This window comes from Orbicella franksi, chromosome 7 (assembly GCF_964199315.1).
Source record: "Orbicella franksi chromosome 7, jaOrbFran1.1, whole genome shotgun sequence".
Classification (NCBI taxonomy): Eukaryota; Metazoa; Cnidaria; class Anthozoa; order Scleractinia; family Merulinidae; genus Orbicella; species Orbicella franksi.
Window position 1 is genome coordinate 9,649,675 of NC_138151.1, and position 27,175 is coordinate 9,676,849.

Below are 27,175 nucleotides of genomic sequence, written 5' to 3' on the forward strand. Positions count from 1 at the left end.
ATCCGTCTACATTCTTAACAGTATTCCTAATAAGGGCTAAAGAAGTGTTAGCATGTGTATAAACGTCTGCTGACCTCAGAGAACGGTCATTTGCATAGCTGCTGTGCAAATTCAACGAACTCTAAAAGAATTAATAAAACTGATCAATAGAGGTTTGTGCTTCTCTTTCGGATGAGCTGAGAATTGGTCAAAGTTGTAAATGTCAGCTGTGAAATAACGCATTTTTTAAAACTGATTTCTGAGATTTAAGATCTACAATATTTATTGAACGTTGAGAAATGAGCCGAGGCTGAGAGATTTAACTGACAACTGAGATTCGATCACTCCAGTCTTGGCCCTCTATGAAGAAGCCGTACAAGAGCTAAAGGGTATGACACGGAAATACGTGGTTTTTTTGTTTTTGTCTATCAACGAAAGATTTCTCTATGACTCCACAAACACTTCAAAGCCAAACTGGGTTGATATAAAACAGGCGATGTAAATGAAGTTTTCCCCACCCAAGTTTTCCTCAAACACAAATCCAAAGTAGTCGGTGATTGTTGCGTTTAGAAATTTCACGGGCGTTGTGCGAACGAAAAACATGTGATGCATTTCAAAAGTGAAAACGCCGTTTTCAAATTTCTCCGAAGAAGTATACTAGTGTGGACGGGACCTGAGTGCTTGGTATTAAATCTGTGAGACCATATTTAATTCACCGTGGATGTAGATATTCTATACAACTGAATCTTATTTTTACTTTGTGTCTGTACTTGACTAATTATGGTGAAATTCGGACAAAATTCCAATTCATCCACAAATTAGATAACTTCTTTAAGACTTAAAAACTTCCTGTATTGTTTTAGACAAATCTCCAGGGACGTTTAGCACTTTCTAAACAAGCAAGCTTCAACTAAAGACCTGTCATTTACAAGGTTTCGTTGCGTAAGAAAGACAATTAGGCGAAAGCATTTGAAAAAGGGCCGTCGGCGGGGCAATCATTGAAGTGGAATAAAACAAACATTGCACTTTTTGTCCTCTTCTCACGCAGTTAACAAAAGACATCTTCCGCTTTTTGAAAGGTATAATTGTGCTAATCGATAAAGGAACAGCATAGGTTTTCAGCACGTTATCAGGTCTGTGTGTACCTGAAGCACATAGAAATGACACGAGAGTCGAAGTAGTCTGAAGAGAGTAGAGACAGATAAAGGTCAGATATGATTCCCTGCGGCAAACCATCAATCAATGGATTTTAAAACAGTTAGCGCTTGTAGTAATGGTTAAATGAAGTTTAATTACAAATCATTTTGAGCTGCCGAACAACAAGCACGCCCTCCTTCGATACGATCGGCTTTAACTTCTCTCTGTGTGACGACTGTATGCGATAAGATAATGCAAAGAACACAAGACCAACATTCTCCATCGAGGTCAAAATGTAGATTAGATACGCGAGACGTTAAAGGCTTATATTGTTCCACTCCTCCGAAAGGAAGAACTTTAACAAACAGTGGGAAGACGTTACAATAACGATAGTGTCCTGTTTACCGCAGTAAGTGTGAGCCGAACACGCACCGAGTTGATCCGAATAGCAATTGAAGGCAATGTGGTAGGAAACAGCAATATACATACCTCGAATTGCAAGACTGGATTGATTTATGCCACGATAGCTATTCTTAGTACAGCCGTGAATCTCTTAAGCGTGACGCTGCCATGTTGTTAGATATATGTTCACTTAGGGAATCGTTTAGCTGTACGAAAGAACTCTTACAGCAGCAAAGACCCTTCCTAAATGAAATCCGCTTCACCTAGTTCCCAGCTGCAGACTTTCCTTTGCCAGTGCGCGCGGTTAACTGGTCTGTTTTCGTCAACTTCAATCTAAACGGTTAATCCTAATCCTTTTGCGAGTCGTAACGTGAGCTCGCTTTGCCGGCACCACTCGACCTTTAATATCTTTAATAGTTCAAGGATAGTGAATGTACAAACCTAACTGTTTCTGCGGAGTCTCTCAGAAGACAAGCGGGCCGCCTTTTAAGTCCACAAGCTGCTAATGTATCTGTGATGCGCCATTTTGACCAAAGGAATGAGGACAAATGAAGAGGGTTTTGTGACGCAACTAGGGGTATGACACCGATACTTCAGGCCGAAGACAGCGGCATACCTTACGAATTTAGTCTACTGATGTCTTTTAAAAGGTCTAACAAGTCGTATTCGGGTTACATAATACTTTGTGAAGCCGAATTTCTAACCGGAGGCATGTTTGTTGAAGTGGTCTACAAAAGTGTATTTATTTTACACGCATGGATAAATAATATTGATCTAAAAATTGCTTTAACCTAAAATGACTTCTAGGAGGGCTTCTGATTGATTTAAAATGAGTTACGGCGATTAATGGATGTTACAGAATGGGGTTATAATATGTTTACAACATTGTCTTGTTGGTTCGAATTGATGTCAATGACATTTTTTATTGATTACATTGACACCCGACACAAAAGCAAATCTCGAAATACGTGTCAATATTTTACGAACTGATTCTTCACTTCGTTGGTCAAACAGTTTAACTGAATTTTCAAAAGTTGTTTAATTGAGAAAAACTTCGGATTTTGTTTTTCTTTAATTTTTTCATAAACTTAGTACAAGACTGTTGTCTCATAGCACGTCGGTGTCAGAATAAATACGTATGAAAAGGGAAGTTATATTGGCCCAACTCAACTCGATGAATGGCTTGTGTTGCAATTAAAACGGCTGGTTTTGCAATCAGCTCTAGTTACTGGTTTCTCTGTCATTGTTAATCTAGTTTACTCCTTCAGCATCTAAGACATAGATTAGTTCAAGCAGGTTAAAAATTACCTTTGGCCTCTACAGTGGATGCAAATCAGCTTGCCCGCTTTACACAAGAAACAACTAGGATATAGCCGATAATCTCATATCTGACTTACTTTTCGTCCCTTCGTCACCGCTTCAACGCCAGATGATTCGTCTCCCTCGCTGCTTTCTTCGGGGGCCGGATCCGACGAATTCCGACGAAAGCTGGGAATCTTAAGACGCGGTAAGGCGCGATGTTTTTCCGTCATTGCTCGTTGTTTCGCCTCCGCGAGCTCTATGCGAAAAGCCACTAGTTCGTGGTCACTCCATGCCCAGGTTAATCACCTATCTTTGCATTCCACAGCTGCTCGCTTGATAAATCAGAAGGACCTAACGAGAACCTCATTGACCATATGGAAAGTAACAATGTTCCTTTTCGTGCAATGCAGAATTTTTTAGCCTTTCGTCTTCCCCTTTCCCTAATTAACTCAGTTTTGCGATCGCCCACGTTCTTAAAATGTAGAGGTGATATTTTCCAAACCGGATACACTTTGATATTGTTCTCATGAATTCTGCCTCGCATGTCAACAATACAATTGAATATCATGTAAATGAGAATAGGGACCAATGAAAACAACTAGAAAGGCTATTAGCCTTTCTGTGTTTTACATTAAAAGCAGTCTTGCGTTAACTATAAGCTGTTCTTTGTCGTTGAAGAAGCACTGGCCGAAATAAATGAAACGATATTGCGCGGTAATCTAAGAGTTCCCTGAAAGAGTGGAACAGAAATATTAACGAATAGCCAGACCAACATTTTCCGAATTAATGAGGAAAAAAAAACTTTTACAAATGGTCACGTACGATTTAATTCGTTATAGTTTGTTGGCAGGAGAAATATTATAGTTTGTTTCTAAATAAGATTGTAGGCAGGAGAAATAAAACATCGTGTTTGTTAGAAGAGAGTTTCTCCATAACTTTCGGATATATGTTTACTTTTATTAGTGTTCCATTTTCCTGCCAGGGTACAAGAAACACGCGAAGCAAGTGCTGCCAATCTTGATGAAATTCTTTTCTTTATTTTTCTTTTCTCTCTCCCTCCTTTTTTTTCAAGTTAATTTTTTAATTTTTATTTTTTTCATTTTTCGATCAAACAGCCACAAAACCCATACCAAGATGAAGAATAACGCAATGCCCACACTTTTACTTAAAACCTTTGCCGTGGTTTTGCACCAATTTCTGATTGGCTAATTTCTGACTTTGAATGATTTGAAATTTACATGCTTAGAGGAAGTAAACCATCGGGGATGGTTTACCGAATAAATGATTGTCATTTTTGAGGGAAATGCTTGTCAGTCGCTAACAATTGTTTTCCGGCCAGTTTTTATTTAGCTTCGCTAGGTATCAAACGCCCCTTTTTCACTCAGACTTGAAGGGATTTAGTCTCCCACACAGACGTTTTAAGGCTCTAGAGTTTTCAAGTTCGTTGTTTGTAATCCATGTCAATCTTCTTCATCTTTCCGTTAATCATCCTTGTTACTTTATGGTTTATTATTATCTCTATAGCATTTTTGTATTGGCCAAAATAACTCAAAATACCATGAGTGAGCTGCTTTAAAGAGGTCTATACTACTAAAAATGGACGCCATAAACTTCTGCCAGAATAGCTTCCAAAGAACCTTTTGCATTTTAGCATTTGAAAGGGCAGCCACATTAAGTGAAATGTTTACTCTTTTGTTTCGGCTGAGAGGGGTCGAGGGGTGAAATGTGGCCTCTGTATAAGAGACCTACCATTAGAAAAGTGATGGGGGGAGGGCAAAAAACAAAAAAACAGAATTCATAGAAGGGAGGGTGGCTGAAAAAAAAATTGCAAAGAAGAAGTGAAGAAAACAAAAATTACAGCAAAGTGAATTGCACTGTCGAGCTTACAAACTGTAGTCACCTGAAGGGCACCTTGACAGCCTCTTTATACTGCAGTTTTAATTTGCTGGTCCTCAGATGGAATCCCTATTCACTTGGTTTTCTCTACAATTAGGAAAACGGACATTTTTCCCTTTCAAGGCTGATACATTATGTGCGCAGCAACGTCATCGTGGACATTGATAGCCAAACATCCTTGCAGAAAAACCCTTACGGCTAACCATGGCTTAAAAGCGATAAAAAAAAAAGTGTTTTAAACAGCCATCCTGCTTGATTCGTTTGCAATTAAGCAAGCACATACCATGTTTTGATAGCCTCGACATATGGGAGTGATTTCACAACTGACATGTATAAATGATAATTGTGGACACAGATGTGCACACCCATTGCGAACCGTAACACTTTCCCTATATGGCCGCTTAGATCAACGTTGGACAAACGTCGTAATTAAAGACAATCATGGAGGTGTTAGCACAACTGATGCGTTTAGTTAGGGCTGTTTCAATCTATTTTAGGTTTTGACAAAGATAACGATGCATTTTATTATAAGGGGAATGAATAAATAAAATTATTATTTCCCGAAATATCAAACAAAAAATGCAATGCAGCCCCATCAGTTAGGCAATAGCACTTAAATGTGTCTGATACTTAGTTATGTTGCCCCCGGAGTATAATTTTGACAGTAAAGCAAAACGACTGTGTGAAAGATAGGAAATATTTGCTTGAAGCCTGTTCCAGGCAATCAGATAGTGGCGTGTGTCAAGATTAAGATTGCAACAGTAGAATATCCCCCCCCCTCCCCCCACAAAAAAAAACAATAAATAACAATAATAAAAATTCGTGCAGGGGACTTGACCTCGAAAAAAATTCCTATAAAGGCAGTGGACGAGAAAAAAAAAAAATCCTGCAAGCTCAAAAAGTTCCCCCATCATGTACTTTTCTAATGGTTTGTCCCTAATTGTGCGGTTTTAATTGCATCCCGAATCGAACTGTCTACGTTCAAGGGCTCGGAGAGACATCATGTAAAGTAATGGATCTTTAATCCTCGTTAAATGAATTCTTAATTATATTATTATCATTAAGGATTGACCGATATTTTTGTATTGTATTCTTTGAAAAGATAGAATGTTTATATACTGCATCAGCCTCAGCTCTTTAATTTTCAAATATTACACCGCGTGAGCTATAAAACAAATGATCGAATGATAAGTGGATGGCTACTTAGTCAGAGCTTAAATTCTGGGATAATCTTGACAGCTAAATAATCATAAAAGTCTGTTCAATTTAAATGCTTCGAATAACGTATGGATTTTAATATAGCCAAACATGTTCATTGTTTTACCCCAAGCCAGCTAGCTAGCTTTACGTTAACTCAGTGCGCCTGACCGAAAGCATTATTTAGTATTTCTCTTTTTCCTGAATAAAACTGTTGTTTTTGTTGCTGTTGTTGTTGTTATACTGTCTCCTTGGTGATGGCGATGTGATTGCGGTGGTTGTCTTACAAACCAAATTATTAATAACCCGGGAAAAAAATGTGAAATGATCATTTTCCATGCATGTCTATTTTTACGTAAGATCATGCTGTAAGGCAATTGTCAGCATGGGAAAGATTTGAAAGCAGTCAAACAAAATAACTTCTGTCTTGTTCCCATTTTTTTCCATTCGGACGGGTACAGCACAGAGTCTAGGACCAATTTTGTGCGACTTCTAGTTTTGTGGTTTTCCACGATCCGCAAAAATTTTCTCCACTGGAGAAATTATACATACAAAATCTTGTTGATGCCATTTAAAAGACCCTAGTCAACCTCCGCCATATTTTGCGATGCCATCAAAATTATTGATATTGTATGGTGAAGCGAAATCGTATTGCTTTTATTATGATGAAAACAATATACGCTATTTTAAGCTTCCTTTTATCGGCCAGTACTCTAGAATAACGGAACTCAAACTACGGCAATTACTTAAACGTTTTTGTGAAACGGATCTTAATATCAAATTAGTTTTTACTTCTTTCAAAATCAAGAATATGTTCAGTTTTAAAGATCGTACTCCTGATGCTCTAAAATCCATGGTAGTTTATCAATTTACTTGTGCGGGATGTAATTCCTGTTATATTGGTGAAACCAGTCGCCATTTTTCTACCAGGATTAAAGAACATACAGTAAGCGATAAAAACTCGCATATTTTTAAACATCTTTCTCAATTTTCTTCATGCAGGGGCATGTACACACCTTCTTGTTTTCGCATCTTAGACTCAGCGAATAGCTCTATTGATCTTAAACTTAAAGAAGCCTTTTATATTAGTAAGAACAAACCTGACCTTAACAAACAGTTACATCACTTAAACACCTTTTTAACTCTGTAATTTCCGTTTCCACTGTTTTGTAATGCATATTGTAAATAATTTATTCATATTTTGTAGTATATAACTTGTGTCACGTATCATTAGTCACTCTATTAAATTGAAGATGGCATAAGCATGCCGAAACATGTCTTTAAAAACTGTTGTACGTTTTATGCAATATTTATCATTATTGCTAGTATTACGACCTTACTATAAGTTGTGTTAATTCCTGAGGGTATGTTAAATTATCTCTAGTAGTTTCGAAGTAATTTCCTTCGTTTTGACATACTCTTAAAAAAATGTAATAGCCAAACTCTCGCATGTAAACGAAAACAACGGTATGACTGACTAGGGCCCTTTCATTAAAACGTCTCTTTGAATAGAATGATGAAATTTACCATGATACACTACAGGAGTTGCTGCCAAAAAGTTTACAGAAACTGACTATTGTCTGGGGGCGTTTTCAGCCAAACTGGGGCAAAACGTAATTGTAATGGAGTGACTGATTCGGTGTAGTGTAATCATAGTTAATAGAGGGGAACGGTTATGAAACCCGACAAATTTCTTTGTTGTATGTTTTTGTTCTCTTTTTATTGCCTTGACCATGCACAAAACACAATAGTTGTTTACTCCGTACTGAGGAACTAACCAACAGAAACGTTTTTGTTACATAATTCATGCACAGTGTATGAGCGCAAAACAAAAGATTGTGCATGGTCGTTAGACTACGAGTAGTCCCTCTTTCGCTTAGTCCGTCGTGCGTGACGCGAAAGAAAACCGCGAAAGAAAAATGGCCGCCCGAAATCCTGGGGGCGAGGAGCGCGCGAAAGGAGGGACCTTCCTTTCGCGCGCTCCTCGCCTCCAGGATTTCGCGCGGCCTTTTTTTCCTCGCTGTTTTCTTTCGCGTCACGCACGACGGACAAAGCGAAAGAGGGACTGCTCGTAGTCTACATGGTCGTGGACCTTCCAATATAAATCTTGGCATCTTTGATTGTCCCTTTGATGTTTGCTGGGCTTGATAACCATTTCCCTCTAAAAACTAAGATGTAATTGAAAAAAAAGGAAATGTTGTATTTCAAATAAACGTGACTTCCTGAAAATCGTAAAAATTGGCACTCAGCTCGAAAAACCAGTCTTTCGACATCGCAAAAATTGTTTCACACAAAATACAAAATAAATCGCCGATCGGCAAAATTAAACCCCCGAAAAATTTCGTGCCACACGGTATCTGATGTTACCGTCAACCTACATGTTAAATTTATTTCAAGTAAAAATTTTATTTCATTCAATGTCGTAAATACTCTTTTTCTTTGGCCATCGTAGCTTGATAAGAAATAAAACGCGAACTGCGGTGATAAACATGACAAGAAAACGCATGTTAAAAAACAAAGTTCATTTACTTGACGTTTCGTATGTTTCAACATACATCTTCAGAAGTGACTGTTAGGAATAGAAGTAACAACTAAATTTCAATTTAAAATAAGTAACTAATTAACAATTACAATGACAGAAGCTGAGAAACATTTTCATATAAACAATGCAAACTAATAAAGGTAAAGCTTTTCGCTGCTTACATTATCATTTAGGGTGGGTTTTAATTCCCTCATTAGCAGAGTCTCTTTTATCTTACAATGTGTATCTAGATTCCTTCACACCTACGAAATACAAAGTAAACCTCATCCGAACTATCACTTTTCGTTGTTTCCGCATCTGTTTGTCACCTTCTCTTTTGCGCTCTTGTGTGAATAAACTGAGGAAGTTTTTGTTACAAAATGGATACCCTGCGGGTGTTATCAATTACAACATTAATGATTTTCTGAGCAGGCAGCAACGCAAACCGAAGAATCCAACCACCACAGTCCATAAAAAGGAAATAATCTTAGTTGTACCTGTACTTTATATGTTCATGCTTCTGCTATTGCAGACCACGTCACGTCAACTGGTTACAACTTCAAATGGGACCACTTTGACATACTAGCAAAAGGTCGGACAGATACACATTGTAAGATAAAAGAGACTCTGCTAATAAGGGAATTAAAACCCGCCCTAAATGATAATGTAAGCAGCGAAAAGCTTTACCTTTATTAGTTTGCATTGTTTATATGAAAATGTTTCTCAGCTTCTGTCATTGTAATTGTTAATTAGTTACTTATTTTAAATTGAAATTTAGTTGTTACTTCTATTCCTAACGTCACTTCTGAAGATGTATGTTGAAACATACGAAACGTCAAGTAAATGGGCTTTGTTTTTTAACATGTGTTTTATTGTCATGTTTATCACCGCAGTTTGCGTGTTATTTCTTATTTCATTCAGTTAAACGTAATCCACTAATTAATCTAGTTACTTCTTCGATTAATGAGCTGGTGTTCCAAGTTAACACTCAACAGCGATTTTTACTCTACAAATTCAGCGAGCATTTTAAAAGAAGTGATATTTAATGTTTAATAGACCAATTTCGATATATTAAAATTCAGTCTAAAACAATAGACCTCAGCACGAGGCTCCAGGGAATAAACCCCAAAAACGCTGTAGTTATTCCCCGGAGCCTCGTTTTGAGTTCTATTGTTTTAGGCTGAATTTTAATATATCGAAATTGGTCTATTCTCGTACTCTTTTTAGCTATGGACTTATCATGAACGTGGAAGAAAGAATCACGGCATCTCTCTATTAAGACGAAAAGCAGGGAATCATATGCCATCTTCCCACTACAATTTACAAGAAGAAGAAATTAAAAAATTAATTAGATGCATTTTGCGTTAGCTCGGCTATAACGTTTTTAGTTGAGATTATAATCATAGATCACGTTTTTACCTCTCCCTCTCTATCACGTGTTTTCTGTCTAATTATTTCACGAATCACGCTTTGAAGATCATTTCAAGAATCATACTCCACGATTGTCACCGTGCACCTTCACGGTTTACATCTCGTGTCATATAGCAAGCCATCCCCTATCCGGACCGCAGTGCAGCTGGTTAATGTCGTGCAATCGTAGTTAGAGCTTCAGTCGACCTTAGTTTACATTAGAAAGTGTTGTGTAATAGATCGTTGACAATTTCTGCTGATTATTCAACACCGCTTGACCAATCGACACTTACTTTATCAGTACGAGGGCAATAAGCTAACGGATCGTAACTGACAGGTGCGATTCCAAACGCGCCGATTGGCTGCCAAGAGTGGAAAGCTAACCAAATATGTCCAAAAGTTGACAAGAAGTACTTGAAATTAATGTTGGCTTAAGCCAAAAATTAATTGCTCTTCCGCTGAATTTTAAACAATTTATTTTCGAAAATACGAGTAATTTAATTTTGTTAGATCGATGGGAAAGCAAGACCTAACTGGACATTTAAAGAGGTGGGTTATAGTGTGAAAACTGTTCCACTTAAAGATCCGCTATCTATAACCCTCTTGATTTGGTTGCTGCGATCAATAGCAGTTCAATTCCTGAATCGAAGATGACCTGATCGAGACTCTCAATGGAAAATTTTACTGTGAACGAGGATGAACATCACCTGTTCAACAAATTCGAACCTTTCCTCTGCGTGGGCAGGCCGACTGAAAAAACACTTCAAATAAGATTTCTTTCCGCCTCGAACTTTTTTCTATCCTTCACTGCAGCGCTAGGGAACATCCTCATTCTAGTTGCTCTTTCCAAAACATCTTCACTCCATCCATCGTCGAAAATCTTGTATCGTTGCCTCGCAACAACTGACCTCTGTGTTGGTATGGTAGCTCAACCGTTATTCGCCGTCCAGTTACTATTCAGGGTCGACGAACGCCGCTTTTTGTGCTACATCGCCCTCAGAATGTGCTATTGCTCAGGGGTGATTCTTTGCGGGGTTTCCATGACAACGCTGACCGCCATAAGTGTGGACAGGCTCTTAGCTCTTCAGTTAGCTTTGAGATACAGGCAGGTCGTAACTTCGAGGCGCGTTCGTGGGTTGGTAATTTTCTTTTGGATCGCGAGCGTGTTCGTTAGCACAACGTACTTTTGGAACGACTTCATCGCGTTGACTGCGAGCTGCAGTGCGCCGTTGCTGTGTTTGTTAACCTCAGGACTATCTTATGCAAGGATTTATGTGTCTCTCAGGCAATATCACGTTCAAATTGGCGTTCAGAATAGGACATCTGTAGTAAACATAACTCGATACAGAAGAACAATATCTAGTGCGTTATTCATTCAGATCGGCTTAGTGATTTGTTACCTTCCTTATGGAGTTGTTTCAGCTAAGTTAATTACCAGTGGACTGAAGTCGGCTCTGATTTTTCCTTTCGCAATCAGCTACTGTCTGTTACTGTTTAACTCGTCTTTAAACCCTCTTCTTTACTGTTGGAAGATGAGGAATGTGAGGCAAGTTGTCAAAAACACGATTAGACAGTTTCTTCATTGCTTTTTATAGGGGAATTACCAATCTATTTCCGGGCGGGTTGTTCGAAAACCAGTTAGCGTTAACCCAGGATAAAAAGTTAAACAAAGTATTAATTTTGGTTTTGTAGAAATTTTTGTCACTGCTTATGTTTTGTGCAGTTTGAGATTATTCCAACTCAAAGCTGAGGGACAAATAATGTAGACTGAAAACTTCACAAAAAGTTGCAAAAATGAAATCAAAATTCTCGCTAATTCTGGGTGAGCTTAATCGGGTTTTGAACAACTCAGCCAGGATTTAATTATGAAGGCCACACGATGTTTATCCGTGAATTCAAAGTCCTTATAGCTGGCTAAACGGACACGCAAGAGTAGACGCAGTTGAAAACTTGGGTCTACTTGCCACTCCGTTTGGCCAGGCGTTGCGTGCACCTGCGTTGACTTGCGATGTTTTGCGCGCACTTTGGTCGAGATCAAGTTTGCACGGAAGTCGATGCAAGTTTTTCACCGTTTGGCCACCAAACCCAAGTCAACGCAAGTTGAGTGACGTCCAGTCGTTGTTACAGCAACCCATTAGCCAATGAAATACACTGAGGATATCGGTCATGGAGGACCGTTGCCTTGAAAAGGGCATTTTTTTACAATTTGCTTGTATTTGCAGTCCGTTTGGCCACCCAACGCAATTCTCTGCGCAAGTTTGGCTAGGGCTTTCTTACTGGAAACTGTTGTCAGGTTACCAGCCACCTTACATTAAAAATGCTTTGCTTATGTTTTAGGTTTATTTTATAGTTTTATTGTTTTTGTTTCTTCTAGTAAAATAAAGAGTGTTTTATTAGGTAGTGAGGACAAGACTTCCTCCATCGGTAACTGATATCTAAAGAAGCTCTTAGCAGAAGAGAGAACACAGGGATAGGAAAAACTTTGACTGCAAGTTCCGGTTCTCTCTTCCCTAGACTGCTCACAGCCCTTTATCTTGTCGTATTTGTACTCGATCGTTGAACCCGCGGATACAATCGCGAGAAAACTGGACGCCAGCGCAAAACGGAAGACTTGACAGGATAGAGGGTGGCTCGCTTCGCTCTCCTGCCCTCCCATCCCCCGCGTGTTTTGCGCTTGCTTCGCTCGCTTTTTCGTTCGCGTGCGTTGAAAAATAGAGAGGCTGTGAATAGTCTATCTTTTCCCCAGACCGTTAATTTCGGGTCGAATTGCTTCTTCCGGAAATGCTGGGGACAATTCGACTCAAAAGAGGTGGTCTGGGAAAGAGAGAACTGAAATCTCTCAAATCTGGGGTCTAACTTTTCTCTAATCTGGTGCAGTACAGGGCTAGCTTTACAGTAAGAACTTACGCTTTGAAATCATCTCGAGGATGATATAACAACTTATTTTAACGATCAGTGGTGTGGTTTTACTTCATTTATTTACTGGTATCAACTGTAGCTCGCTAGGTATGGTAAGGTAACGCATTTACTTATAGCAATGCTGATGTTGTCTAAAAATTAAAAAAAAAAAAAAGTACAGCCAAAAGACTATCTACAAGGTATTTGCAAAGAAGAGAACTATTGATTACAGAAATAATACGATAAATTGTAAAGAACTATAAAAAAAAATAAAAAGATTAGCTAGATCCATAATTGGAAACTATAAAATTCTGGTGACATTTTGTCAATTGGGTCAATATTTCTAACTTCAAGTACCAAGAAAACTTCCGACCGTCAGTTTCATTTTTGTGTAAAGATCTGATTTTTGTGGTAAGAAGCTGTTTTGTCACTCTCCTCTTTTACTTATTGCCGCTCAGATTTACTGATGGTTTGCAACCTGAAACCCAAGAAATTCAGAATGAGTTCCTTTGGGGGTGATCTGGATCAGCATCAGTGATCAAAGATCTCTCAGATCATGGTGCATCTAAGGAACCGATGAATCCACTCTGGACAAAGACTCATTGGTTCTTTGAAACACTGCGATCTGAGTGATGTAGGATCACTGATATCCTTATTCAGATTACCCTAAAGAAACAGTACCCTCAAATAACAAAGGTCTGGCGGCCATGCGTGTTCGATGACCCAAACAAAAGAAATTTGTTACGAATCGTTTGTTAATATCATCCAATATGGCGGTGATGACGTCAAGTGAAAACCAAGAATAACTATATAAATCTTAGGCCAGAAAGAGACAATCATATCGAAACAAACTAGCATTAAAATCAGTTTTATTGAAAAAATAAATAAGCGGCTAAGCAAGTACAAACAAAACATGTAATAAATGATATTTACAAGTCGCCAAGTTAAACTTGTTTGTCTAAATAGTTGTGTACATGTCATCTTCTGGAACGTACGAAGCTGAACGATCAGAGGCCGCGTAGGATACTGGGACAGAAGATGGCTGTGAGAGATTGTTCATTGCACCAGTAGTAGTAGTGCTGCTGGTGTCAGACGCCGCTGAACAACAAAAAGAAAACAACGCTTTCAAACTTGTGCGGAAGTTGTGATACATTGCGACGTAAATCAAAGGAAAAAATATTGAACGCAGAAAATGAAGAAGCTCGAAAAGCAGCCAAACGTTAAAGTAGCTGCGAGGAGTATTACCGGAGATGTGTAAGATGTTCCCTATAACGGCGGGACCCCAACAAATGTACTGCGAAGTGATCATTAATAAAAGCATAAACGTCATTTGCTTGCGCTTTTTATGAAGAATAGCGTTCCCTCCTGAAGCCGTGCTCCTCGGCTCTTGTAATTTGTGAAACACTTTGACAAAAACGAAGATGAACAAAGCAATGGGCGCCAGAAACAACAGTAATAACACGACTAATGAATAGTATATTTGCTCACTGTCAGTGTTCCATGTTTGCGTACATATTTGATTTGTTTTCCCGCTGGAAAATTTGAATTCTTCAACTTCGTAGGCGTAAATATAAGGTGCAAACAACAGGCATGATAAGATCCATATCAAACAGATGGAAATCCTTTGTTTCTTGAGAAGGAAAACTTGCCTGTGTTTCGTTGGCAGACAGATTCCGTAAAAACGATCCACACTTGCTAGGCACAGTGTAAGCACAGTCACTGCATATGATACAAAAACCAGATAATAGCACATTTTACAAGTTCCACTTCCACTACTCCACCGTAGTTTAGCATTGTTAAGAGTAAATGTGGCCGAAAACGATGAAATAATGTCTGACACAGCCATATTTGCAATAAACATGTCCATACTGTTTCGGAGGTTTGCCCTCTGAGTGTATAATGCCGTGAGAACTATGATGTTAGCTAGCAAAGAAAAGAACACGATTGTTAGTAAGAAAGCGACATAAAAGTTGACCAGAGTTGTGTCGATATTTTCAAGGAATGTCCCTGAGTTTGTGGAAACCATCGTGGCTTTAGCAGCTTGACCAAAATGAACCAGATGAGGCAATGAAATTCTTGAGACTGTCTTCAGTGTACTTTCGAGCCTTCAGTGAAATGTTCACTTCGTTTTAAAGTTCGTTTCCGTCAAGAGCGGTGTCAGCGTGTGTTATTTCTCTTAATATATGACAGTTGTTAATGGAAGCTTTGTTTTTCCAAGAGCACGCACATTCCACTCACGGGCACCTCAAGATTTCTTCGTCTCCTCGATGACGCAAATGGTTTGGAATCTGCCGGAAACATGGAAACGTGCGCCGCTTGAGATCGCTTCAATTCTTTGAACTTCTTTCCCAAGTCGGTCTGGCAGTTCAAACTTGAAAGCGTTCGTTTGTTTGTTTGTCCAACCAATCTATTTCGATTACACCGTTTACAGTAGCGAGGAAGGAAAAACGTATCTTAAACAACGAGCCTCTCACAACGAAACCATACTTTACGGTTCTTTAAAGTTTGTCAACTTTGGTAAAAAGGCTCCGGAAATGGCGTATTAAACAGCAAAACGGCGACGTTTTATCGATGAAAGCTTCAAAACGTCCGCTGGCAAAAGCTAATCACCTTATGCCTTAAAACCGTACGATTTGGATAACAAAGGAAAGCTCATTACAAGCGCCTAACATTTATTGTGTAAAGTAATCACTAGTGTCACACAGGGGACAATGTTGGTGACCAATGAACTGCCCGCATTTTTCTTTAGTGACAACAAAACTTAATAAACTTGTAAAAACTCTCGAAACGCGTTAAGTTTAATTTAAGTTCTGGTTTCAAGCTCGAGGTTTGGAAATGCAAGGAGCTCTTTGTCCAGATAAGTTTACAAAGAATGTCTTGTGTGTCATTAGCATCAAGAAACATCATGGTCTTGTATTAACAGGTCTTACCGACTTAAATCCACTAAGGCAGTGTCTTTACGCTTGAATGAACTCGAGGAGAGAAAAAAGAAAAGAGACCTGAAACAAATCAAATTAAATTTCAAATTTAATAAAAAACAAGAGACAGTTCATACATAGCCAAACAAAGCACCCCCGAGCTTCGAAGCCTTCGAAATAACCACCGCAGAGACAGAAATATTAGTTTTATTGACTCGGGTTTATTAAAACTCATATCACCATAGGATCCGTTAAACAAGACTGATTACAAAAGGAAGTGAAAAAAGACACAGCGGCAGTCGAGCAGTTTTTAATAAAATGAGTTGTGGTTTAGTTTCGGCTGGACGTTTCTTCTTCCGATTCCGTCCGGAGGGTAAAAGTATTTGGCCTTTTTTTTTTTTTTTACTTTGTTTTGTTTTAATTACTATTTTCAACTCACGCATAGAGTTCTATAAGGATGTACTAAAAGACTTTGAAAGGACCACGAATTTTTATAGTACAAGGAAAGAACGTGGAAAAAAGGTCTGATACTGTTATGTTGTCAGACTCGGCTTCGGACAAGCGATGGGAGGTGTTGATAACTCTCTATATTACACTTAACTGCATGCAATAATGGCTTATAAATAACTCGTCAAACGTTTTATTGCAGTCTGTGCTTTCGTAAACTGAAGTGTTCTTATTGAAGTGTATTTCTATACCTCCACCACCACCCCTGGAATAAACCATATTCGTGTTCTCGGTATTGGAATGGAACTAGCTTGTAATGGAGGCTCATGCGCGGGAATATTGTCGAGAGGACTCCCCGCATCAGCCTCGGTTGCAAGCTAGTTCCAGTCCAATAACGAGAATACCCTGGACATGGCCTGTTGCTCTGGTTTATTAGTGTACAAGTTTTTTTCAGAGTTTTTCAGATCTCAAACTGACCGGTATTTCGATCACCCACCCAGTTTTTTCTATCCGAAAACTGACATTTTCTCAGGCCAAATCCATTTTTTTCCCGATTTTTAAAACCGTTTCATTTTCCCGAGTCCAAAACTATTTTTTTAAGTCCCAAATCCAGTTTTTTGCGTCCTGGAAACCGTTTTTTTTTCCGATCCCTTAGCAAAGTTGTGGATGTTGACCATTGCCACGGGTTGGAGGGTGGTTTGTAGCTGCCTGTTTAAGTTTATCCGGAGGGTGTCTGGAATAGTAGAACTTTCAGTTGTCCCCTACTGTCATTCGGGGACATCATCATAGTTCTTTTTTTGGTCAGCGACAACTGTGTTTAGGCCTGCAGGTCGTTAATTGGTTAATAGGAAGCTTAAGGCCCGGGTCAAACGCCATACTTCACATGAGCCGAACCCAATGATAGTTTGGGTCGACTCAAATAAATAAAAGAACGCCTGTTTGAGTCAAACGTCGAACTTAATTCAGTCGAATCGATCTGCCACACCAAATAAATAACAAAAGAGGTCTTGTTCAGTTGTTTTCCAAGGTAAAGTCAAAATGACCCCTTTAGACCTTTGATTATGCGTTTGGTTCGACTCATGTGAAGATCGCCGTTTGACCCAAAGACGGTCTTCAGGCGTTATTCACGGCTGGCCGGGCGTGACATCAATGGTTCATAACCAAAGGATATATATTACGGCTTTTTTTCAGGTCGAAGTCGGTTTAATCAAAGTGACCGCTCTGTTGTAGAAATGCATGAGTTCAGACTAAAACGTTTTGTAGTACTTATTTCTTCAGTGCAGGATAGCTTGAAATCAGACTCTCTGCCCCATTTCATTCTGTAATGTTTCATTCCAGAGCTTAATCTGTTTTTTTATTTTATTTTCCTGTCCTTTTTTTGTGGAGGGGGGCTGGGGGGAACAATAGGACAGGGTGGGAAGCCGAGAGGAAATAAACCGCACGGTCTGTCAGAAGCGGGAATAGACGGGACGAGATGCGGATGCGCGCCCAAGGTGGCGAAAACCGCGAAAAAGAGGAAAGAAAAACCCCGCAAGTTTGCGTTGTTTTTCAATAGAAAATCACGACAAAGCGAGAGTCACTGACTTAACAAGTAGACACATACTCGGAATAAAACAGACAGCAAACTGCAAAGCTTTCACCTGATCACAACAATAAGGCTCTATGTCCTTTGTGGCGAAATAACGTCCACTGCTAGACATAACTAGCACAGAGCGGTGTTCCCTTTAGGCTCGTTTACCAGCCGCTGTTGGGAAAGAAGGCCGCGCTCCTTCCCCGAAGTTTCTTCTGGGGGAGGAACGAAGACCGGACTCGAGGGAGTGGTGGAAATCGAGCCTATGTTTCCTTAGGTCTATTTATAACGTAACGAACGCATCCAATGCGATCCGAATAAAAAGTGTTAGAGGATTTGCAAGCCGGCGAGTCAGGCAATAATCCACGAGAATTGTTATCAATCGGCAAACAAGGCGACTCGTACAATTGCTTGACGCGGGTGCTCAAATCGGATCAACGTCAGATTAGCGATTTCAACGCTTTTGATGAAAATTGGAGAAAGACAAAAGAGGTAATCCCATGCACGTGTGCTATCTATCGCTGAAAGCTAGTCGATGTCTGTTATGCCAGGCGAACTCATGAAAAAAAAAAAGACTTTGCTTTAATATTGTTGGGACTGAGTAACTGTTTAATCGAAATTCATTGGGAAAATTTTTCAATTAATACTGAACGGTTTTTTTTAACTGGCAGGTTGTGATTGACAACTAAGTTCTCTTAGTTTCAATTTCAACCCAACCAAAAACAGAAAGACAAGGAGAATACAGAGATTTATTCAGTAACTACGATAACATGTTCTGCTGTACCTCTATATTTTCAGAACTACCATTCTAATCAAAAATATCTCACCAAGGTTCTTCAAAGGATAGACAGCCCTGCCCCCTGGATAACAAAAAACAAAACTATTCAATGGATATTTCAGTTGTTTTTCGAACACAATTAAACAGTGGTTTACCCGGTGAATAAAATTATCCACACTTTGAAAAGCGAGACCTTGTTTGGATTTTACCCCTTTGTCAAATTTTCGCCACGTTGTAGGCGAAATTGATTTAGCAAAGCTACAGTCGGTTATCAGAAACTGGTCTTTATTGCTATTCTTGTTTCGTCACAACTTTCAAATTGTTTGGAGAAAAGTAGAAGCCGGCGCTATTGAGCTGAAAACGGGTTTTGGACCACGCCTAAAGACGATCGCACAATGCCTAGGTGGGCCGGTTGTTGAAAACAATAAATAAAAACGCAAAGCTTGATTAGCACACTGTGTTGAGTTTATTGGCCGGAGAGAAGATCATAAGGTTTGTGTTACCTATTTCGCTGGGAAAAGCTTGTGTAAAGTCACACGTGTGATGTTCGCGGAGGTTTTTTTTTTTTTTTTTCAGTCATTAACTGCAAACTAGGTAGGCAAACAAGGTGAAATGAAGAAGAGAAAAGCTCACGTTAATAACCTTTATTAGATTTCAGCTGAGTAGCCGGCATAGCAACACACAAGGTGAAAAAGTACAATAGCCGTGGGCGGTTATTTAACTGTTATGAGGCAAGTTTTAATTTGTCCTTTCCGTAAGCTTAGCCGATTGATTTTATAATGCAGATCAGGGCCGCGATCGGACTGATAAGGAAACAAGGTGTCCGGAACACCGCTCTATTAGTAGAAGTGGTATGTGTGTAAATTAGCGCCAAGTACAAAGGGATCCGACGAGATAATTTCAAATATCGAAAGCTTTAATTATAGCTCAATAGAGGATGAGTGTTTGTTGAGTTCGTTCGCCGGCAAACAAGACGCCGTCCGTTATGGGAGCGCGAATCGGGAAATATCGGTCTCTATCTGCCTGGGTGTCGTGGTATCGAAAGAAAGAAAAGTTTCACAACACCACCAGCTTGCAGAGAAATGAAGCTTAAAAGCAGTCAATGCAAAATAAATTGAATATTGCACCATGCCATTTCAGACTGGGCCGCTTAGTCAAGAACCACTTTGACATAAGTTTAACTTCCACATTTCGTGGCCAGTGTTTCAAAACTGACGTATGCAAAGTAGAAAAAAAGTTCTTCTTCTGATAACAAATATTTGCTATGAAATTATTGTTTTCCTTTTGGCAAAATTCGGCCTATTTTAGCCGAGCTCGTTGCGAAAGTTAATTCAACCTTCAGTGCAAACAGACTACAAAAACTAACAACGCTTGTTTACTGCGAATAAATTTTCTTTCTCCCGTATTGTATCAGCTGCATTCTCAGAAACGCGTCGTGGATAGAAAACAAGTTGCTTAAACTTTCAATGGATTTCCAAAAACCTATAACACGATCATAACTTTCAGCAGATAGCAGTATTGTTTCTTTCATATCAGAATTGACTGATCTCTTTGATAAACAAAAAAATTCCAATAAAATTCGGTGTTGTCGGCAAATTTCAACATTGGTATTGTGGACAATTATTTGTTCTTAAAATCTAACAAATTTCATCAAATTCTCTTTATTCTTTTCCGAACGAGATTTTATCCTACACAGTTTAATAAAATAAGGTTATTATACTTCTGGCATACCAGGAAAACAACACTGAACATGTTCGATTTTTCGACAATTTTAAGTTAAGCTTCGTGTGCAAAAACTAGGTCAATTTTCTTTCGATTTCAGAACAAAAGGCGTCGAGGGATGAGAATTGAACAAGTTAGCTTTTCTATATAATTTAGTTGTTATGTGGTTGGCCTGTGATCTTAATATATCTGCGAGTTTTTTTTCCCTATTGTAGTAAGACTGATAAATACAAAGACCTAGCTAATGAAAACAGAAAGAAGCGAAGTTTTGTTTTCTTTGTACAATGAGGTTTAAGTCAAAAACAAGTTTTGTGCAAGTTGAAGTTGTATTTCCAATGTTTTTTTTTTTTTTTAAAAGTCTCTGTTTAACTCTATCAGTTTCAAATATTTTTCCAGGACGCTAAATCCATACCGTTTTCCTCTACCGAACAAACAATACGTTCCCAGTGTTTGACACTAAACTGACTCAGTTTCACGTTCACTAGAGGCTACCCAAAGAAGGCCGGCACTCCCTATATATGTGTTCAGATTTTCGTTTCGGTTAGTTAAAAATCCCGAAACAGTCACGGCCGCGCAATACGCTAAGACGCGAATACACCGTTCATAAACAGTGTGAAAAATATCCGCTGCATTTACCATACACTCTGTGAGAAACCATGCTTGCATCAGTTCTAATTCCTTATTCCAACGGCCATGTGGCTGCACCAAACCATCAATTAAAATCTACAGATTTTTCTCTACTCTTGCACAATAAACTCCCAAGAGATGTAAAACTCAAAATTATATCGTTCATCTTTAGATTTGACTGTTTACAATGCAAGCTCCAGAAAACTTAACTAATATGCCACAAAATTAGATTTGCTTTTCGAGGAATAATGCAGCATCGAAGGCAAAGACATTTCCTTAACAAGTCGCACAAGGGACACTGAATTATTTTCCCCCGTGTTATTGAAAAGAAAAGAGATTTATTCACCTCAAAACCATTCGTAGTCTAGTAAAGCAGCACGTGTTTGAAGTAATCCTACTTTTGTCTGGCTTGATATGGAAAAAAATATGGCGTGCCGACCATAATTTTAAGAGAGAAAGTACAACACTGGTTCGTCAGTGTTTTCTCAGTTTAAATGTGTGGTTTTCTTGGACTCGCAAAATTATGAAGGGGCGTAACAAATGTTATATATTTTGGTTCTTTTCAATTGTTCATTGTTCTGTTTACAGAATTCCCAGGCACACAAAGGACAAGAATTCACAGTGAAAAAATCTACTTTTCGATATAATAATCACAGAGAAGTCTTCGAAACCACGGCCAAATTCTTTTTATCCAGTTCCTAGAATTGAAAAGCGTTGCTTTGTACAGGAAGTATGCGACAGATCTTAACTTCCCTTTCCAAATGTTCGAAATTAAACTGGCCTCGTAATAAACTACAACTAAATTCAATTTTGTTCAATTTTATTTTTCTTTTGATTAGAAAATCTGACCGAAAAGACAATCATATTACGATTACAATTCAATGCTTTGATATTGGAAATCACTTGTTAATTGCCGGTTTTGTTTTCGGAGATCGAGATAAAAAAAAATAATAAATAAATAATAGGGACTTAGGATTATCTTGCAAAGGAAGGTTTTTCTCACACCTATTAGAAATTCCCTTGCAATACAATAACTTCGCAAAATGCAATTTATAATCTTAGTTTAGCACAAGCTGATTACTTTTATTAGCGGCCTTTCTTGTTCAATTCACACGGCTAGGAATTCGTCTGGGATGCTTTAGCCATGGTTAAATAAGATAGTGAATTCATCAAGAAAAACCACATCAAAGGTGGAAAATGTTTCGCCCTCTTGCGAAGTCCCTTCGTGCAAACTGTCCCATTTATTTCCAATTTAATAACATACCCCCACGCTGCGAATAACAAACTAAAGCTTGCCGCCCTACACTATTTTTATACAAATGTATTATGTCAAGTGAATATCTTTTGGTAATAAATGTATTTTTTTTAAAAAAAGAAAAAAAGAGTGGCACGATCACTATTTGATGATATATTTTCAGCCGTAAGAACTGAGCCTCACTTACCGGAGAAAAACGCCATCACCAGATGCTCGTGCAGGAAAAATCTCTATATTGTGAAAGTAATAAACTTTATTACATGTTACATGTCTATGAAAATTAAGGGGCGTTGTCTCAAAAGAGAGTCGATCTGAAAGCGTGAACCTAATTTGCCTCGCTGGCTTGCTCCAATAACGACCAAAACAAAACTTAGTTTGAATGTGATTCCTTGCTACCAAACTCGATCCACTTTAAAACGTTTTTTGTATTTATACCTCGTATACAATCAAGATAATGTAAATATAATTCAGAGAGTTTTCTCTCGCTGAAGTAAACAGACTTTAGTCCCTTTTAACACACCACCTATATGTAGAGTTTTCTATTGCAGTTTCAATGCGTAACAAAAAACAAACAAAACAAAACCAAAGATCAGTGGAAAGAGTAAGGAACAGTTTTAACTAGCTGAGACTATCAGATGGCTAAATTAGAGAAGAAATATATGGATCTCTAGCCAAGCCTGAAAAAAGTAAAGACAAGTCTGTAACCCAAAGGAAAGAACTGCAAACATTTCGCCTTTTCTAACCACAAAAACTAGTTCACCAGCTCTATATCTATTGGGAGATTTTGTTGCAGGTAAGGTAATAAATGAAACAACTGATGCACATTTAGAGATTTACCAGTGATATGGACCAGTTAAGTCACGAGCTTAAAATGCAATGGGCTAACTAAAAGCGCTCAGAAACCCTCCAGATGTCTAGCTTTACTACGAACTTGATTCGCTATCCAGATCGGTCCAGAGAAAACAGTTTACTCGGTTGTACTCAGCGCACGATGAGTACAATTTCTCATCTGTCGTCTTTATAAAGAAGGCATGATTCACCGAATATTCTGTGAATCTTTCGACTATTCAAGTTCTCATCCAACGAGTAAAAACTCAAAGGCCTCGTTACTTTAAGTAAAAGGTACATTTTGGAAAAGTAAATTCAGTAAGAGATGCATTCATGATCAGACAGGCTTTTACGCGTAGTTGTGATAACGGAACTAGGGAATCACTCTTTTCTTCCATGTCACGATGCGGAATGTTTTGACAAAATTGTTCTTCGAAAATCGAAGATTGCATGATAGAGTGACTGGACTTTTTTCTGATATAAAATAGATGCGACCAGGATGTCAATCTCAAATAATACGATAGCGACAAATAAAGCAATTTTTTTTTATTACTTCTGACCATTTAGCCAAATTTGTGCCTGTATGCAGACACTCCGGTTTAAGACCAAATTTGTCTTCAGTGCATGTTGGTTGTTAAAATGAACGTGTGTTCCTTTGTTGTTGTTTTATTGTTGTTGTTGTTGTTGTTTTTTCCAGAACACAGAGCACTGGTCTATTCTTCAGACTTCACATTCTACGTCTTTTTGCGCACATACGAACAGAGGCAAATCTTCGATCGCCTCTTGTTAGACGATACAGCAGAGAAAGAACCCGTCTGTGTTTTTGAGTGTTTGCAAACTAGAACTATATCTTTGTCGAGCAATATTTCATCTAGTAATTGACTGCTAGTCTCTGATAACAACCCCCTCCCCCCTCCCCCATCCCCCATCCCCCATCCCCCATCCCCCTTTGTTTTACTGCCCCTATTTGAATTTACCGTGATTGGGCAAAAAACTAACTCTACATGAATCCTAGTCAACCATTTTACCAAGGTCACTTGAACTTAATTCTGCAATTACAGCAATTGAAAATAAGCTTAGTGTAGCCTGGGACAATTGTATTTACGGGTACGATACTACCCCTGTTGAGCTAGTTTAGCCCACAGTTTTAACTTTGTCAGAAAAATTGCTAAGAAAAATAAGGCGTGCACACGATGGTACAATGCTGAAATATAAAACTGGGGTCGTGCTGGGCTCGATTTCAAATGAGGTATATGTATCTGCTGCTCTATAAGGACTTGAAAGGTCAATTTATATTTTGTACTGCAGGAGAGATACAGCAGATTCTTTGTAACACCCCGCTGACAAAAAATATTGCCCTGGTTTGATCTCAAAAATTACCAAAAAGCACTCGAGTGTAATGAGAGTAACCTTGGCAATTGACGATTAACTTCAAGTTAATGACAACATTTGAAATGAATCAAAATCTCATGTTGAGTGCTTTTCTGCAATGATGTTCGCAAAACCAAAACAAAAGTAATCAATCTAAAGTCACCATAACCAACAATAACACTGCGGTCAGCCAATAGAAGCTGGAACCCAAAAAAGTGCAACCCGGAGCTAAGCTAAGCGCGGAAATTTTCCCGCGCTTATATACCAAGTTATGGTTGGCTTAAGCACAAAGTCGATGCTTAAGGAAGATTACTGTGAAATGGATGCCAATTTACATTCTTGAGGTGTTGGTTACATGATCAAACACTGTTCTGCATACCAAGGTGCTGGAAGAAGATGAATACTCTAAAGGCCTGCTTTACCAATATCAGACAAGTTAATCGAGAATTATATCAGTTTATTCAGACGAGAGTGTTTGAATTTCCATTGTGTAATGACCTGCTCATTCCATTCTTTTTCACTCCTCACTTCCACTTTATAAGTAGCCAATTTGCATACATAAAGAAGTGTTTACTCAAAACCCGAATATAGAGCTTTTGTGAATCTTTTAAAGATTCCCTGAATTTTAGTTTTACCATATACATTGAAAAAATGGTTGATGGTTGATTGCTAGTACAACAAAAATACGATCTTAATTCTTATACTGACCTATACCCTTATACTGAATTTTCTTTGTAAAAAATATATCCTCAAAATTGGAACCTCAAAATTGTGAGCACCAACGAAATTTTATATTTACTTATTATTATCTTATCCTTTTTTTTGTTTGTTTTTTCACTAGCCCTCGCCGTGCGAGAGAATCTACAGAAAACTTGTTGTGAACGAGAACATAAATCGCTTTTCCCGGGGCTCAAGAAATTTGCGGCGAAAGGCAAAGCAGTTATCCATACTAATCGATCACTTTGTACTGATATAGCCGAGATTGATGACCGATTTAGGACAAGGAAGTTTGCAATTTACTTTCTCTGTGGAAAGCCAAATAAACACTGCGAGAGATCGTAAAATTCTAGCTACAAATTAGAGCGCACAGAAAGAGCAAAATATTCCGCTAATGGGAAGTAATTCGATGCTTAAACGAGTTTGCCGAGTTGTAAATACACCGATTTACCGCTGAGAATTGTGTATTTATTTCGTTTTGAAGAAAAATTACTTTAGGAGACATTGGCATAGCTAAACAGAGTTTGCTATGTCTAGTTCGACGCCGCTTGAAGCCTTCTTTGCTATGGCTTGGCAGGATATCGAATTTTCTGAATTGCTTTATTGTTATTTTCTTAGAGAAACAATCAGAGCTGTTGTTAGCTACTCCGATTCGCCTTCAGATGCAATACGAGTGTTCTTCTACTGCAAGCTGATCTACAGTCACGATATTTTTATCTCTTGCCCCAGGGAAATAAAATAAATCTTGCACTGTTTCGAATAACCTTTGTTTCATTTTTTTCTGTCGTACTGTAAACTTGTAATCTCATTTTTAGCAGACCATCTGTCCGCTTAACGATTTCAAAAGAAACAAAAGTTCTCTTTTTTAACAAAAACGCTTTCACCCCTAGGGCTGCCTTCCAAAGCGGTATCTCTACGAGATTTCAATTTAACGTGATGACCTTTTAAAAAGCCAGGCGGCCAAAACACAGGTTTCTCTATCTGCGGTTTGCAGTTTACAAAAGGAAGGTCACCGAAGGCAAATCACTTAAGATCAAAACCCACACAGAATCCAAAATAATGTCTTTCTTGTCAATGAAACCGTCCCCTCGTCCAGTAATGCAGATTACAAACACCATTTCTTGTCACTTTTTACCGGTAAACCATACGTACGTGTAGCTAATGTTAGAGGCCCAACAAGCCTTGAAACAATGCTACAATTTTAAATATACATACGTAAAAAGCACTTCTTTGACAGTTCCGCCTACACTTTTAGGAAGGCTTCGATAACCTTTTTATAGGTTTTTTTTCTTTTATTCCTTTTCATTCTGGGTTACTTTGCAGCAATTATAAGGAATCTTTAAATAAAAATAAGAGATGCAAGTATTGTTCGCGCGAAACAATGCTATTGAAGTCGCACACGAAAAGCCACCAAAGTTTTAAACTGAACTCTGTTGAAATGGTTCGCTTGCTGAGAAAGCCTTTGTTTACGCTCACACCACCATAAGAATGAAAGCAATTTTCCCAGTGGTGTAGAAATCTTTTCAAGCTCTTTTACCCCCAGCTGATATTTACATAAACAACAAATTTTCGAATGTTATTTCATCCTTGGCAAACAATAGCGCGAGTCTTTAGGTCTAATGAAAATTCGGCTCCATTGAATAGTACAAATTACTCGCAAAGTTTGGTGTTAGCAGCTGAGACAATGAAGCATTGTTTAGCGAATGAAAGTCAAGAGCTAAACAAAGAAGTCGGCACGATAAAGACGACGCTATGCTAAAAGAACACTCGTAAATAAGCCAAAAATGCTTTCGCGGGCGTTCTGTTGCTCTAGAACACAGACTAACCTCTTAAATTCATTTATGTTTTGCAATCTTAATCCAGAGACATAATCCCAAAGGGTAAAACAACTTAAGTTTTAAATGGTTTGAGTATCCATATTTTTATCTCGCTGCTTGAAATAAGTTTTTTTAAGTTTTTTTTTTTCTTTCTACAAGGGCAAAATTATCTTCGAGAGGAAACCATTTTAATGCAATTCGTTGAAAGTCGCAGGGCGAATTATTTTTTTTCTTAGCTTATGTGTTGGATTACCTTAAACGATGTTCCGTTTACGATGAAAGCGTGAACGTTTACCAATGTTTACCGACGGAGTAGAATTTCACCGTTATGCAAACGAAACGTGGGTAAGATGAAAGTTTGCATGATTTAACAAAAAGCACTC

The 27,175-nt window shown here is 38.4% G+C and overlaps 2 protein-coding genes across 4 annotated transcripts in view; both read right to left on the bottom strand.

Annotated features, from left to right (window-relative positions):
- Positions 1-3,311, bottom strand: part of LOC145491765 (dedicator of cytokinesis protein 11-like) — a 65,245-nt gene extending 61,934 nt beyond the window's left edge. Inside the window, exon 1 of one of the 3 annotated variants that reach the window (XM_081471019.1) lies at positions 2,916-3,311. In XM_081471019.1, the coding sequence (XP_081327145.1) occupies positions 2,916-3,050 (135 nt within the window). In that variant the 5' untranslated portion in view covers positions 3,051-3,311. The other 2 variants (XM_081471021.1, XM_081471022.1) reach the window with 2 other exon arrangements.
- A 10,283-nt stretch (positions 3,312-13,594) lies between these two features.
- Positions 13,595-16,052, bottom strand: LOC145493416 (orexin receptor type 2-like). Its single transcript, XM_081472884.1, has one exon. It carries the CDS (start codon positions 14,766-14,768, stop codon positions 13,701-13,703), a length of 1,068 nt encoding a protein of 355 aa, XP_081329010.1. The 5' UTR covers positions 14,769-16,052; the 3' UTR covers positions 13,595-13,700.
- Positions 16,053-27,175: the final 11,123 nt, after the last annotated feature.

Bases quoted from the DNA above. Each gene is read 5' to 3' on its own strand.
- LOC145493416 (XM_081472884.1), bottom strand. From the start codon at position 14,768: ATGGTTTCCACAAACTCAGGGACATTCCTTGAAAATATCGACACAACT.